The following is a 16172-nucleotide window of genomic DNA, read 5'->3' as shown; positions in this document are numbered from 1 at the left end:
CCCATAGACTGCAGCCCCTCCAGCACAAATGACTAGCACTGATTTTAGCAAAGGACAGAGGAGCATGGTACATGCAGTGTATTAGCTTAAACAGCAGTTCTCTAGGCTTTGTGCAGAAGGAAATCGCCTGGGATGCTCTCCAAATTTGCCTCCAGCCCTTCCAATCTAGATCAGTTTGTAAATCCTCGTTCCAGACTGAAATAAGGCCAGGTGAGGTCCCCTTCAGATGGATCAAATTCCCAATACATAAATACAATTTAGTTATCATGGGGCCACCCCCGCTGTCACAGCACAACAGTTCTTGTAAGCCCTCACACTCTTCTTCCACTCCAGCTACTCCTGCATTTTCCCTATGTCCCTTCATAACTATCAAAATTTTAGAGTGGTTTGGAATCTCGAACTCCAAGAGATCTGTGAAGGTGTTAAATTGTTGCCCTTGAAATAAATGTCCCAAATATCTGCATATCTGGGGAAAAAGTGACCAATGAAGTCATAAGAACATAAGAACATGCCATACTGGGTCAGACCAAGGGTCCATCAAGCCCAGCATCCTGTTTCCAACAGTGGCCAATCCAGGCCATTAGAACCTGGCAAGTACCCAAAAACTAAGTCTATTCCATGATTACCATTGCTAGTAATAGTGGCTATTTTCTAAGTCAACTTAATTAATAGCAGGTAATGGACTTCTCCTCCAAGAACTTATCCAATCCTTTTTTAAACACAGCTATACTAACTGCACTAACCACAAATTCCAGAATTTAATTGTGCGTTGAGTAAAAAAGAACTTTCTCCGATTAGTTTTAAATGTACCCCATGCTAACTTCCTGGAGTGCCCCCTAGTCTTTCTATTATCCGAAAGAGTAAAAAACCGATTCACATCTACCCGTTCTAGACCTCTCATGATTTTAAACACCTCTATCATATCCCCCCTCAGCCGTCTCTTCTCCAAGCTGAAAAGTCCTAACCTCTTTAGTCTTTCCTCATAGGAGAGTTGTTCCATTCCCCTTATCATTTTGGTAGCCCTTTGGTAGTCATACAGGAAAAAGCAGTATATGAAATACCCATACATTTATTAACATCATGCCATACTTTACTAGTATGAGCAATTATAATAATCTTGGTAACTCCGTTGCTTTCTTCATAGTACAATTACAAAATCATGTTTTCTTCATGGTGCAATTTTCCCAAAAAGTCCCAACACGGACTGCGTTTCGGAATCATTCCTGCATCGGGGGATTCCTGCAGCATGAACTCTCCCAATGGCTTTTTCTCAGAGGCTGAGAACTTAGCCATTGTTTGCAGGTCTTCCTGTGTGAGGCAAGCACAAGCTAAGAGGAACTGCTTACTTATTTATAATACCTGGGATAAGTGTATCCCAAGTCTCTGTTGTATTATTTTATGCCTTTAAAAGGAGGGGTACTTTTACTGTGAACAAAAGGGCAAGCGTATGTATTGTGGCTTGGAAAAAAAAGTCCCATAAGTTTTATCATCAGAGGGGCTCTAGGGGGAGGGGCTCTTCCTAGAATTGATTTGCCTGGAGACTAGAATTTTGCAGCAGAACTTAGCCATTTAGGTCTTCCTGTGTGGGACAACTACAAACTAAGTGGAATTGTTTTTTTCACAGCTCGTAGAAATTGCTAAGCAGATAGTCAAAGCCATTGTAGAAGAAAGTAGGAACTTTGATATCAATGTTGTCATCCATCTGGGGACCAGTGACCTTGCTAGAAACGGTGTCCATGAAGTACAGAAAGATCTTCAAAATCTAGAGAAGAAAATTGCTGCCGCTGTTGATGGGTTCAGAACCGCCCGCCCGACAATGGCCATGTTTCGGCAGCACTCTGCCTGCTTCAGGGGCCTCAGGGAAATGTCTGCTGTTGTATTTTTTCTACATATGTAACTTCTTCATGTGAGCGGCGCCTTCTGAACCCATCAACAGCGGCAGCAATTTGCATTTAAGAGACGAGATAACTACCTAATTAAGGATTTGCACAAGTGAATGTTGGTTCAGACCGCGCATATCGGGATATATAAGTACAGTGATTTAGGCATCGCTAAGTGGGTAATATAACAAAATATGGAAGTTACTGAAATTTATGAGAAATAAAACAAAATATGGGAACTATTGAAACAGGCCAGCCACAGAGTGGTTGGTCGATCAATAGCTACTGTACAAAAAAACCACATACCAAGGGGTTTCCTTGTTGTTTGGAGGTTGAAGATTGGTTTACACAAAGGAAACGAGGTTGGTTAGTGAATAGTGAATACTACATTTGTCTGTAGCAGGAAGGAGGATGCAAGATGAGACATTCAGATCATATATTATCAGACATTTAAACTAGAGAATGTGGGTAGCAGGAGGTGGCCAATGAAAATGGTATGTCATCCACAAGCAATACAGGAAGTGGGAGGAGAAAATAAGATCAATTAGATCAAAAAAGCAGAAAAGGTGACTAGGAAGTGCAGCAAATCAAGGGGGAATATTTAGAAAGCTATGACCACAAATGCTTGTAGTTTGGGCAATAAAATCCCAGACCTGCAGGCTCTGGTTAATGGTGGAGGCAGACTTGGACATTATTGCTGTTATGGAGACTTGGTTCACAGATTCTCATGTTTGGGATATGGCCATTCCAGGCTATAACTTGTCAAGGAAGAACAGAGAAGACAGAAAAGAGGGAGTAGAAGCTCTTTATTTCAAAAATATCCAAGCAACTGAACTGCAAGGGACATGGGGTTGAGAAGAAGCATTATGGGCCGTACTAAAAAAAACAAATGATGCATCCATTTTTACTGATGTAGTCTACAGGACTCTGACTCAAATGGAAGAACTGGACAGATCTAGTCGAAAACATGTGAAAGGAAAGAAAGAAGGGAGAAGTGGTGGCCATTGAGATCTTAATCTGCTGGACGTAGATTGGAAAATCACTTCTGTAGAATCTACAAGAAATAGAGAGAGAGCGGATGCCTGTTAAGGGGAGCTGGTGCTCATTAATCGGGATAATGTTTCTAATGTCTGGGTGGGTGCCCACCTGAGCATCAGTGATCATCAGACGGAATGGTTTGATATTGCAAGTAAGATACAAAGAAGTCACACAAAGACCCAAGTTTTGAATTTCAAAAACATAGACTTCTTAAAATGGGGATGAACCTGGAGGAAGAACTGGAAGACCAAAAAAATTGGGGAGGTGGAACAACAGTGGGCCAGATTAAAAGGAGCGATTACAAAGGCAATCAATTTATATGTTAGGAAAGTAAACAAAAGTAAGAGGAATAAGAAACCAATTTGGTTCTCAAAGGAGGTAGCTGACAAAATAAAGGCAAAAAACAGAATTCAAGAAGTGCAAAGGATCCCAAAAAGAGGAACATGGGGAAGAATATCTGGTGAAACTGAGTGCCATGAAGAAAGAAATCAGGAAAGCAAATGGTCAGGCAGAAGAAAGGATTGCCAGAGGTAAGGCGAGGTGATAAAACAGTTTTCAGATGTATCAGAGAAAGAAGGAAGGTCCGAAGTGGTATATTGAGATTGAAAAGTGACAGGGAGCAATGTGTGTGGAGAGAGATGAAGAAATGGTGGAAATATTAAACAAATACTAGTTCAGGCCAATATAGTTCCGGGTGGCTTTGGAAGAGTCCGTAGGTGCCTGCAGGAAACCCCATTGCATTACATGGAGCAGTTTCAGATTTATTACTCATTTATATCCAGCCATTTACTTTCACTGCTGTAGACTTAAGTTACATTTTTAGTTTAAATGCTGGCAGTATGACAGATTAGAGGAAAAGCCTCTCGCCTCTAGGATGTACTAACAAAGCGAAAAACATGCCCTGCAGCTTCCTCCAGCTTCTTTGACATTCCAGCTCAACTGGAATGGGGCCGAGTTGGTGCTGTGTCACCATGAGCCTTCATCTGCCCTTATTTGGATGGTTGTCGATTTTTATTTTATAGCCCTCTTTCCCATCTAGTCCAGTTGTTATATTGACTAGCCTTGCCCAGGGTCATAGATTACAGTGCTATCCCTAACCCAGTACAGGTGCACCCAGAATCTAGTCGGCTGTAAATGCTGCATCCACTGCTAACTCAATATTTCTCTTTCTGTCGGGCCTTTTACTGACTAGCTTCATAAGCACTGCTTAGGAGAAGACTTCTTTCCGTTCTTTTGACACCTTGCCTGCCAGTGGTAATAGTGTTTCTCTGTGCTGCAAGACATTGGTATATATGTATGTAATATATATATTTTTTTTTTAATTTTACTTATTTTTCCCTCTTAAACATTAAGTTGCTGGCATATGTGGATACATGGCAGGCAAAATTTCCTACATGAAGACCTGCCAGGAAAAATTCAAGAGGCTGGAGAATTCCCCTCTCGGAGAAGTTCTTCGACAAGGCCATAGATCTTTGCCATCTCAGTAAGTCTCCAAAGGTTTGGTTCAGTAACTTGCTGAAGTCCATGGGCTGCAGCTGCAGAGTATCTGCATAGTGGAGCATGTATCTGATTCACTATGGCAAGGGGAGGGAGGGAGGGAGGCTGGCTGTAATATTTGACTTTGTTGCCTCCCTCCTGCTAGTTTATCTCAGAAGGCATGAGAACGCCTTTCATTCGTTGTGTCCAAGGATTCTTCTTAGGTCACCATTCAGAAAATGATCAGGATAAGATTAGGAAGGAGAAGCAGAGTAATTAGACAGTGGCTAAGCTTTCTGGCAACCAACTATAAAGTCACTTTTATTTGTTCAAATAATTGAAAAACTATCAGAGCATGATGATTTATTTCTTGAAAAAGATGTACATTCTCTGTTTCTTTCTCTCATATCTATATCTACTGTATATAGATATATAATGTGTGCATGTCTGTCTGTGGATAAATAAAGCTATATATATGAATATGATTCCTGTATACTTTATAGATATTTAAAAGATTTGGAATGCTATGGATGTATATAGCTAATATTTGTATTGCTCATGGTTTTAGGCTGAAGAGCTATATCCCCTTTTTGGCTACCTGTTCATCACTAAATCTCAAACTATGGAAATTTTTTTGTGAATTTTTTTGTCATCATTTTATGATTACTGAATAATTCTGTATTCAAAGATGTGGTACTGCTGTGGGCACTTGTTTTATCCCATCATATCTTTGTTTGTTTCTGGGGTTGTGAAAAAAGGACCGAGAGGTCTATATACTAACCCTTGAGAAAGCCATCAGGTAATATGAGTATTAAGATGGAACTTAAGTCCTAATGTACCCAGCTAATGAGATGCACAAAGTAGCAGCATTAACATGGCCATATTAAAAAGTTATGCTACCTGTGGTAGCTTTTGAGAGAGGCTGGAGGACAAAGAGGCTGGACCCTTGCCAGTTCTCCACACAATTCTTTATTTACACACAGAAAAATTACAAGAAAAGGCTGCTTACCTCCGCAGTCCATACAGTGATTAAACATAAACTATTTTGGCATATGCTCGGCTTCTGACTTCACCCTGGAGCCTCTCTAACCCTTTTGGGCCCTGTCTTTCTTATTCCCTAGTGAAAGGAGACTCCTTTGGACCAGAATCCCTTGCCAGGCCGTTTTTTAAGGAGAACTAGGCCAGATACCTGGGACCGGTCTTTTAAGATGTTCTGGGGAGGTTTTCTGTACACTCCCTCGCACTGTCATATTGGACACCTCAAATTTCCCTGCATAAACTAGCCCAGCGTGAAAGGTTGCAGTGAAGATTTCTAAAAGATCTTTAAGACGAGTGGGATCTGGTTAGGGATGGAAGGGTTTAGGCTTGAAGATCCTTCATTATTTTGACAGTGGGTGGCTCTGACCCAGAGAATCTTGTCTATTTCAAGGGGGGACAGGGGTTGGAGCCCAGAAGCCTTTGACTACTTCAGGGAATGAGAGGGTTTAGGCCCATAAGCTACTTTGCCATCTCTTAACACAGTCTACCTCATGATGGAACATTGACTACACTTCAGGAGGTGTAATTAATTTTCCAAGATTCAGGCCGAAGCAGTATCGGTATGCATATAGGTATGCATATCGGTATGCATATAGGGAAAAATAACCCATGCTATAATTACACAATGTTGGGTTCCATATTAGGTGCTACAACCCAAGAAAGAGATCTAGGTGTCATAGTGGATAACACATTGAAATCGTCGGTGCAGTGTGCTGCGGCAGTCAAAAAAGCAAACAGAATGTTAGGAATTATCAGAAAAGGAATGATGAATAAAACGGAAAATGTCATAATGCCTCTGTATCGCTCCATGGTGAGACCGCACCTTGAATACTGTGTACAATTCTGGTCGCCGCATCTCAAAAAAGATATAATTGCGATGGAGAAGGTACAGAGAAGGGCTACCAAAATGATAAAGGGAATGGAACAACTCCCCTATGAGGAAAGACTAAAGAGGTTAGGACTTTTCAGCTTGGAGAAGAGACGACTGAGGGGGGATATGATAGAGGTGTTTAAAATCATGAGAGGTCTAGAACGGGTAGATGTGAATCGGTTATTTACTCTTTCGGATAGTAGAAAGACTAGGGGGCACTCCATGAAGTTAGCATGGGGCACATTTAAAACTAATCGGAGAAAGTTCTTTTTTACTCAACGCACAATTAAACTCTGGAATTTGTTGCCAGAGAATGTGGTTCGTGCAGTTAGTATAGCTGTGTTTAAAAAAGGATTGGATAGGTTCTTGGAGGAGAAGTCCATTACCTGCTATTAAGTTCACTTAGAGAATAGCCACTGCCATTAGCAATGGTTACATGGAATAGACTTAGTTTTTGGGTACTTGCCAGGTTCTTGTGGCCTGGATTGGCCACTGTTGGAGACGGGATGCTGGGCTTGATGGACCCTTGGTCTGACCCAGTATGGCATTTTCTTATGTTCTTATGTTCTTATGTGGAAAACGGGTGCTCATGATTGAGCGCCTACTCTCCTAATGCACACCAATGCGCTCTGTGGGCGCCCGATGCAATATGCAAATGGGCTGCCACGGTAAAAAGAAGGCACTAGAGGAAATTGTTCGCTCCTAGTGCCTCCTTGGCAGCAGGTGCCCAGGAGAGGTGGCTGTCAGCAGGTTAGGAAAGCCCTCTGGGGCAGGCGTTAATTTTGGAGAGTAAAAATGTGTATGCCGGGAGGAATAGCTAATAGCCTTATCGACATGAATTTACATGTGATGAGCGCTGTTAGCTACGCATACGATTGGATGCACGTTTTGAACTTGCTGACCCCCGTTTTGCATTGGGGGTTATGGATGCGTGTCAAGCCAAGAACTGCCTGAAAGGCACAGTATTGCATCGGCCCGATTATATGGGTGGTATTAACACTGGGCACCCAGCATTAACACCTAATGAGGGCATTTTATGTTTTTCTTTTTTGTTAGATGTGCATTAGCGTTACTATCAGAAATTCAACATGCATGCAACGTATACATGTTAAATTTGTTTGTAAATGGACATTGGCTAATAATACCCATTAGTACCCACACTCTGTAATGTTTGTAAACTGGATGTATTGAAGATATGGCAGGTGGGATTCAGTGCCAAGAAGTGCAGAGTCGTGCATCTGGGGTATGGCAATCCGAAAGAACTGTATGTGTTGGGGGGTGAAGGGCTGATGTGCACGGAGCAGGAGAGACACCTTGGGGTGATACTGTCTAATGACCTGAAGTCAACAAAGTAGTGTAACTTAGCGATAGCCAAAGACCGAAGAATGCTGGGCTACAAAAAGAGAAGAATATCTAGTAAGAAAAGAGAAGTGATAATCCCCTTGTACAGGTCCTTGGTGAGGCCTCACGTGGAGTACTGTGTTCAGTTCTGGAGACCGTATCTCAAAGGAGACAGAGACAGGATGCAGCCGGTCCAGAGAAGGGCAACCAAAATGGTGGGTGGTCTCCATCGAATGACTTATGAGGAGAGGTTGAAGAACCTGAATATGTATACTCTGGAGGAGAGGAGGAGCAAGGTTGATACAGACCTTCAGATACTTGAAAGGTTTTAATGATCCATGGTCGTCAACAAACCTTTTCCATTGATTTCTAATTCCACTGATTTCTTTCCATTGGAAAGAAATCAGTAGAATTAGAGGTCACGATTTGAAACTCCAGGGAGGAAGACTTAGAACCAATGTCAGGAAGTATTTCTTCACAGAGAGGATGGTGGATGCCTGGAATGCCTTTCCGGAGGAAGTGGTGAAGACTAAAACTGTGAAGGATTTCAAAGGGGCATGGGATAAACACTGTGGATCCCTAAAGGTTAGAGGATGGAATAAATTAAAATGCTTGGAGGTAACCTGCACGGAGCCGCAGTTACTACCTTGGGAAGCTTGCTGGGCAGACTAGATGGACCATTTTGGTCTTTTTCTGCCATCATTAATATGTTACTATGCATGAGTCACAATCATAAACTCCACTCTTAACCTGTGGGTTTTTCTGTTAGCTAGGTCTATCTGACCGTAATCCTAGATTACAATAATAACAACCCTTGAAATGAGATGGGGAAATAACAAAGTCCTCTACCGACACTGAAGAGATCACTTGCTCAGGACAAGGCAGCAGCATTCAGTAAAACAAGAGTGCCCTCAGTTTAAGAAAAATAGTGACTGAGATTAAAATGGGAAAGTAGTCACCCAAAGGCAAGAAGGAAGAAAGAAGTAATGGGCTAAGGATAGGTTCTTGGGAAACCCCATCGAGGAAGGGTGTGTGGGTAGACGAGAAGGCTCCTCAGGAAACAGAGGAGGAGACTCAGGCTTTATATTCAAAGCATTTTACTAGACTTCTTCCTTGAGTCAAGCTGGTTCCAGTGAACCCGTGTAAACCCATTGTTTTCTTTGGATGTTAAGACACCTGTCCAGTAGCCAAGCTGATGAACTTTCACATGGATAATGCTCTAATTTCTTCTCTTAAATATCAAGTTATTTTGTTGTATTTAAAATATTTATAGCCTTTCTATAATAAAACTTTATGCTAGTTATTTTATTTGGCTTTAGTAGGTGGCCCAGTTAGTGATAGATCTGTAAATGTTTTCATGTTCTCTTGTCATGTTTCTCCTCGTGGATTAGACCAGTTGTAATGAAATAGAAAGTAATTGTACTTGGTGGAATCTCTCCAAGTCTGGTTTTCATGCGATGAGTGAGGAAGGGCGTGGAATGTTATCAGCCTTGGGCCAAAAGCTCTGAGCCCATTAGAACTGATTGTCCAAGGGAGGCACTGGCTGCTCGCAGTGGTACTGGGGGAAAGCTGACCCCGCTCTAATGTTTTACAGCCTTTAGGTCAGTGTCCTTTTCAAGCATGAAAAAGTAATCAGGTTTTAAAAATTAGTTTCCTGTTTTTACAGGAAGTGGTTTTCCTCTCTGGTGTTTTAAGTATTGTAGATTAATCTTGCACAAATTAAGAACTTGCTGGTGAATTTTTTTTTCTTTTCAATGTGCACACACCCACAGGGGTTGAATTGGCACAGGTTGCTGCATATGCTCCTACGGGCTTTTCAATGTATAGGGTTAGTTCTCCTGGTGTAGTAACTTCTATCCTTCTGTATTATAGATAATGTGACTGAGTGACCACAGGTCTATATTTCCTTTTGAGGATAGGTTTAACCCACTGTTTTCTTTACTGTACTGTTGTGTCGCAATATGTTGCTCCAGAAACTAAGTAAAAACCAGTAATTGCCTGACTTCCAGGATCGGAGCTGGAACCTGACCAAGAGCAAGTAAACGTATTGTCCTGTGGTTAAACTCAGCTAATTCTGTGTTTCACCGATCTCAGTTGCATCTGTAAGAAACTTCAGTTTTAATGGGAAATTGCTTACATACAAATAATCCTTTTTTTTTTTAACTTGGCTAGAAATACATGACAGCCTGGATGCTGATCCCACTCCCACCACAACTTTATCTTTTATTTTGTATAGTTTTAGCATGGAAACTACAGTCTGCTGTGGTGCATTTATGCTCTCTGTGGTGACACTTTGTGGAGCTGTATTCTTCTGGCATTCTTGTCACACGATTTGGTGATCTTGAGATCCTCAACTTCAATCACTCTGAGATTTCTCCTCAGTTGTCTGCAAATCAGTACTCTAATCTCATTATGTACTGCTCCTTTGTGTTTCTGTGCTCCAGCCTAATGCACAGCTCTACTCTTGTCTGCATTAAATCTTCATTGCCAAATTCACAATCTGACCTGTGTCAGGTGCAACTACCGTGTTGTAAATCCAACATCTCTCTGCTCTGGAAACCTGTACTCAAATATGACCAACTCTGTAAATCCATCTCCCCAGTATATCTTTAGTTGGTGTTGGAGGAGCTAGAGTGGTTGGATTGGGATCTGTAACAGTTCTTATTAACATTTCTCTTTTTTTTTTTTTTTTGCCATGATGGCATGACCTGTGGCAAAAGCAGATCCAAGTTCCTGAAGTGTATCAGTGATCATTAAGATTGGGGTTTGTTTTTCATGGATTCTAGTTCTGCAAACCGTAGAGCCCAACAGAGGCTCCCAAGCCACTAGCAGGAGTAACTTCTTTCTACTCTGTTGGTAACTCTGGCAACACAGCGGTTTCGAATAAGTGCTCATACAAAAAATGTGGAAACAGCTGTGCTGTTGAAACTCATGGCAGCAGCGGGAAGTTGGTGCTGATGGCAGATCAGAGTCCCTGTTAGACTTTGCAGCTGGCCAAATTTTAAATCCCCCCAAAACATAACTCGAACTTGCATTGTGTGTCTTTGCTGCAGTTGGACATACTCAAGTTTTGCCCTGACTGGGGTGGATAGCCTTTTGGCAAAATTAATTTACAAGCCTGGAGTGAAACCATGAGTATCATCTGAGCTCACAGAAATTTGTCACTAGCAATGAGTAGGTGAGGTGTCTCTGAACGCTTCATAGAGGTGCATTTTTCAAATAATCCATAGATGGCTGAAACTCCATGTTGATGCCTGGTGGTTTTTGTAGAACAAATTTGTCAAAATCTTTGTAACCATTTAAGAACTAAATTATCCCTGTGCACCTGACTAACCATATTAGGAAAAATGGGTTTGAGGGTAACAGGGATGGGAGTGTGGAGGCAGCAGATCTTTTGCATCAGTAATCATAGAATCAGATTATAGGGGAATAGAGAAAGTAACCAGGTAGAGTCGAAGGTGTGTTAGATGTAGTCCGTTACTTCCATAAGACAATACATGCGTCATCCTCCTCTACTTGGTTTATGCCAGTCTTATTCAACCTTTTTATTCTTAGTTCCAGTGTTTATATTGATGAAGCCTTTCCATCCTTAATGGCAGAATGCATTGATTGATTTTCAAGCTATCCTGCAAGAACGGAGTTTGCTGATGCGGAGAATGTGAATACTGCAGCACCTCGTCAAAGTGCATCTGTCACTGAAGTCCCTTCTGCTTCCATGTATTCAGATGACCACAGTTTCGGAGACCGTGCCGCTCCATTCAGCGCTTCTCTCAGTGAATCCACTCCCACGGGCATTACAGATCATGCTGCCCAAGGTATCCTTCAGGAAGAGATCATGCCAAGTTTGTGTCTTATACCTTGAAAAATAGAACTTATTTATTTATTCCTATAGTGTCTTTAATAAAAGGTGGTAATGTATACATTGAGTATGACCCAGACCAGAGGTTTTCAAGCTAGGGTGGTCAGCTATTCCATGGACCATAACTGGACACCCCGCTAAACTTCATGCTTTGGGAGGGGAGGTGGGAGGGGGGAAGGTTACAGACTACTGTCAGTTGTCGATCCATTCATTACTTGGCTTTCAAGCACCCCCTCAATATACTTTGTTTTATAAAATGTAATTTCAACTATCCTCATAAACATATCAACTGCAGCCCCTCTCATATAGTTTTGCTGTCTATCACAACTAAAGCCTTTCTAATACACACTCACCTCCATACTTCCTCGTAAACACACAGCCTCCTATCTTACACGCATGCACACCCCAAACACAGCCTTCCCTCTCATACACACACACTCCCAAACACACAACCTCCTATCTCCTACATACATGCACACCCCAAACACAGCCTCCTCTCTCATAGACACACACTCCCAAACACACAGACTCCTATCTCCTACATACATGCACACCCCAAACACAGCCTCCTCTCTCATACACACACACTCCCAAACACACAACCTCCTATCTCCTACATACATGCACACACCAAACACAGCCTCCTCTCTCATACACACACACTCCCAAACACACAACCTCCTATCTCCTACATACATGCACACCCCAAACACAGCCTCCTCTCTCATAGACACACACTCCCAAACACACAGACTCCTATCTCCTACATACATGCACACCCCAAACACAGCCTCCTCTCTGACACACACTCCCAAACACACAGACTCCTATCTCCCACACACACGCACACCCCAAACACACGACCTCCTCTCTCATACACACACCCAAACACACAAGACTCCTATCTCCTACACACATGCACATCCTAAACACACAGCCACCTCTCTCCGATACAAGTGGTTCACTCTCCCTTTACTTAAAATTTTCCCAACCTTTCATCCGTCTCCCTTGTGCCCCCTGTCTCTCAATATGCCCTCCCCCTTGTGCTGCCCTCCTGTCTCTAGTCCTCTCCCTCCCCATGCTAGTCTCTCTCCCTCCCCCTCCCTGTGCCTTCCTCTTTATCTCATTTCCTCCTATGTCCCTTTGTTTCCTTTGTGCCTCTTCTGTCTTTCTTCCCTTCCCCAATTATCTTTTGCCTTTCCTCATGTTCCCATTGTGCCTCTCCCCTTCCCTGTGACCTTCCTTCCTTTCATACCTCCTCTGAGTCTCTTTCCTCCCTTGATCCCCATGTGTCTATCTTCTTTTCCCTCCCCTTTTCTCTGTGTCCTCTCTGTCTCTTCCTTTTCCCCACCCTGTGACTCTGACTGTCTTTCTCCTTCTCTGCGACTATATCCCTTGGCTGGCTCGCTGCAGCCTCTATCTCAGGTCTTGGCCCAGCACTCAGTAAAGGAGAGAGGAGGGACCCAGAGGGCATTACTACAGAGCCACTAGGCTGTGTCCCACTTCCTCTCTCCATCACAACACAGGAAAGGAGGCAAGAGGGCGGGGTCACAGCACAGCTCTCAGCTCTGTCTATCCTTGTAACCAAGGAGCCTCTTGCAAAAACTGGATTTTCAGTACTTCTGACTGGACATGGTACAGCACAGCTGAAAACCTGGCTGTCCAGTCCAAAACTGGGCAGTTGGCAACCCTATTTCAAGCTTTATAATGTCAGTGACTTCATCCAAAGTGAGACACCAGTTGTGACCCCCACCCCCCTCTCAGATGTGGACAGACCATTCTCTTGGCTCTGCACCTCCCCCTCTCTTCCTGTTGCTGCTTTCTCTCCAGACCAATGTGAGTCATCTCTGGCTCTTGTCACTACCACAGCAACAATCACTGCATCATAGCAACTCCTGACTTTTGCCTTGAGCTACCTCAGGCTCTCCTCTTGAACCCCAAGGATACGTTTCCTGCTCCCACAAATTTGAGAACCTTGGAATTAGACAAATTCTGCCTAAGTATATACATTTCAGCAAGGCATCACAAACAGGTGAGAGAAGTAGGTCGTAGATTACTTAAATCAGACATAAATGAGCCCTCCTTTACCCTTAAAAGCAGCGGCCAGGAGTGCTGAAATGACTGTGATTTATTGGGTTAGAATTTACAGTTTTATAATTTGAGATGTTTTGTAACAAGCCCTGCTCCCCACATCTGTGTGATTTGCCTCCATTTTGACCCATAAGGTATTGCTGACCTTCAGCATTATAGGGACATTTTCTTCAGAAACTTCTACTGCAGATTCTGGGTCTAATGAGAGTGTGTTGCTGTGCCAGTCATGTAACTGGAACAACCTGTTTTAATGCAGCACTACCTCCTATCATGCAATTGTGATCAAACTGATGTAAGGTATTTAATGAATCTCTAACTCCTAGCTAAAGATCCAACCCATCCTATCACTCCCACAGGTCTCTTTATTAATAGAAAATTGCACTATAGAATGAGTCCCTAGGAACTGAACAGGAAGGCAGAGCGGAGAGGTATACAAACAGGACAGAATCTGAGAAAGAAGCATTGCAGCTCCACACCTTAGCAGGCAGATCAGGGAAGGGAAAATTCTAAATTTGCAAATCAAAAGTAGAATTCAGAGGAATGAAATATGGAAAAAATTTTCTGGGGATGGGGATTGCCATTTTAACAACTTTTTAGAAAATATTTTTGGGAGGCTTTGTTGCTTTAAGATGACTCCAGTCATACAAGCAGTGATGGTTGCTGGGGGTGGATATACTAATATATCCTGGCCTCTAAGGCTGCAGTGACGGACTAGGTGGAAAAACTGCTCCTTCTAGTATTCCTGTGTTTGTGTTCACAGAACCTACCCCGTTACTGGAAGACAGCCCTAAAAGGAAACCAGTCACGTATGAAGAACTAAGAAGCAGGAACAGGGAGTCATATGAGGTTGCTGTGACCCAAAAGGCAGAAACCTCAATGAGGCCATCTCAAGAATGGGCACCCAGGAAAGAAGGTAATTCTAAAGTTCCTTTCTCTTAGCAGGGGATACCACTAAGGTATAAAAAAGTGATAGGGGAGAGCAGATGATCAGGGATCTGAATCTGTGTGCTAGGTTTATCGCTGATGTGTACTGAGCTTGCTACCTTCAGTCGGCATCCAAGGAGGATGCCGACTGAAGGTTTCTTTATACCTTATTATTTATTATTTTATTTTATTTATTTAGATTTATATTCCGCTTTTCGCACTTTATCAGCGCTTCAAAGTGGATTACATTAAGGTACTGGAATTGCACAGAGCTAGTCCTTAACTTGTACCTGGCAATGGATTCTGTCAATTATATGTCACCTACGTGATGCAGATTGATAGTCACTGTAAAAAAAAATATTTTCTAGATTTTTATATAAAGAGTTAAAAAAAAATAAAGATTCTTTATGACCCAAGGATATTGGAAATGTGTAAAGAATTTTTCTTAAAATTCAGATTTTATGTTTTTTTGTTTGTTTTTTTTAATGTGGATTTTTTTTTTTTTTTTTTTTTAAGAACTTCGGGCCCTATTTACTAAGCATTTTTCCCATATATACAAAATGGGAGAAAACCTTTCATAAATAACCCCCTCAGTTTGTCAAAGAGAATTTATATTATCATGTATCCTGTCATAAATTCTGATTCTGTTTGTCGGCATGCATAAAATCTATAAAGATTCATATCTGGTGCCTTTTCATGCCTGAAGTTTTAGGGCTGAAGCCTGGACGATAGTCACAAATTGCTCCTGGGCTGGAAAGGAAATTATAAAACATTTGCTTGATTCACTAAAACTGCACATGTGACAGGATGTTTTAGTTTAGCTAAGTTGCAATGCACAAAGGGCTTGAATTAGCACAGGTTTGAACATTGTGAGCAGCTGCTCCAATTGTCAAGGCTTCAACCCTGGCTACTGTTCATTCATGCACCTTTCATATACTATACATCCATAATTCTTAAAAAAAATAAAAAAAATAAATAAAAGGCCCGATATGCAAATCTGTCTGGATATGTAATTTAGCTGGATATAACTTATCTGGCCAAGTTACAAGGGATATTCAGCGTCTCAGCTTTACCACTGAATATCTGCATATAAGCCGCTACTTAGCCAGATAAGTTATATCTGGTTAAGTTAATCCTGCTCATTGGCAGGTCTAACTTAGCCAAATAAGTTATCTGGCTAAGACTAAATATCACCTGTTAACCAGATAACTTATCCAGTTATGTAGCACCACCCCAATTTGCCCATTCACCGGCAAAGAGATAGCCCGGTAAGTCCTACTTATCCAGCCATCGAGCGCTGAATGTGTTATGAATATCGGGCCCATTATATATTTATATTTATTAAAATGTCTTAATCGCTTATGCCTAGGCTCTAATCGATATACATAATGACATACATAATTATTACAAAAAGTCAAACTTAGGACCAAATTATATAATTATTACAATTTACAATTTGAAGCAAGGTTGACCATCGCCAGAATCATGATCAAATATGCTGCAGTCTCAAGGATGTTTTAGCACACTGGTCAGGCAAAAAGGCTAGTCTCAACAAGAAAGATTTCAGGAGCGTTTTGAAAGTTTTTGTACATTCCATCAGTCTTAAGGCTTTGGGTATTGTGTTCCCAATAGAGGGCGCAGCCATGGAGAAAGT

General features: G+C 41.9%; 1 protein-coding gene across 2 annotated transcripts in view; it reads left to right on the top strand.

Moving 5' to 3' along the window:
* Positions 1-16172, top strand: part of OCIAD1 (OCIA domain containing 1) — a 65439-nt gene that overhangs the window by 35215 nt on the left and 14052 nt on the right. For both annotated transcript variants that reach the window (XM_029587942.1, XM_029587933.1), the window contains 3 exons: positions 4272-4401; positions 11266-11459; positions 14355-14507. In XM_029587942.1, the coding sequence (XP_029443802.1) occupies positions 4272-4401; positions 11266-11459; positions 14355-14507 (477 nt within the window). The remainder of the gene's footprint in view (positions 1-4271; positions 4402-11265; positions 11460-14354; positions 14508-16172) is intronic.

Source organism: Rhinatrema bivittatum, chromosome 1, assembly GCF_901001135.1.
Source record: "Rhinatrema bivittatum chromosome 1, aRhiBiv1.1, whole genome shotgun sequence".
NCBI classification, from domain to species: Eukaryota; Metazoa; Chordata; class Amphibia; order Gymnophiona; family Rhinatrematidae; genus Rhinatrema; species Rhinatrema bivittatum.
Note: the sequence above shows the minus strand (reverse complement) of the source record. Positions and strands in the feature narration are given on the sequence as shown.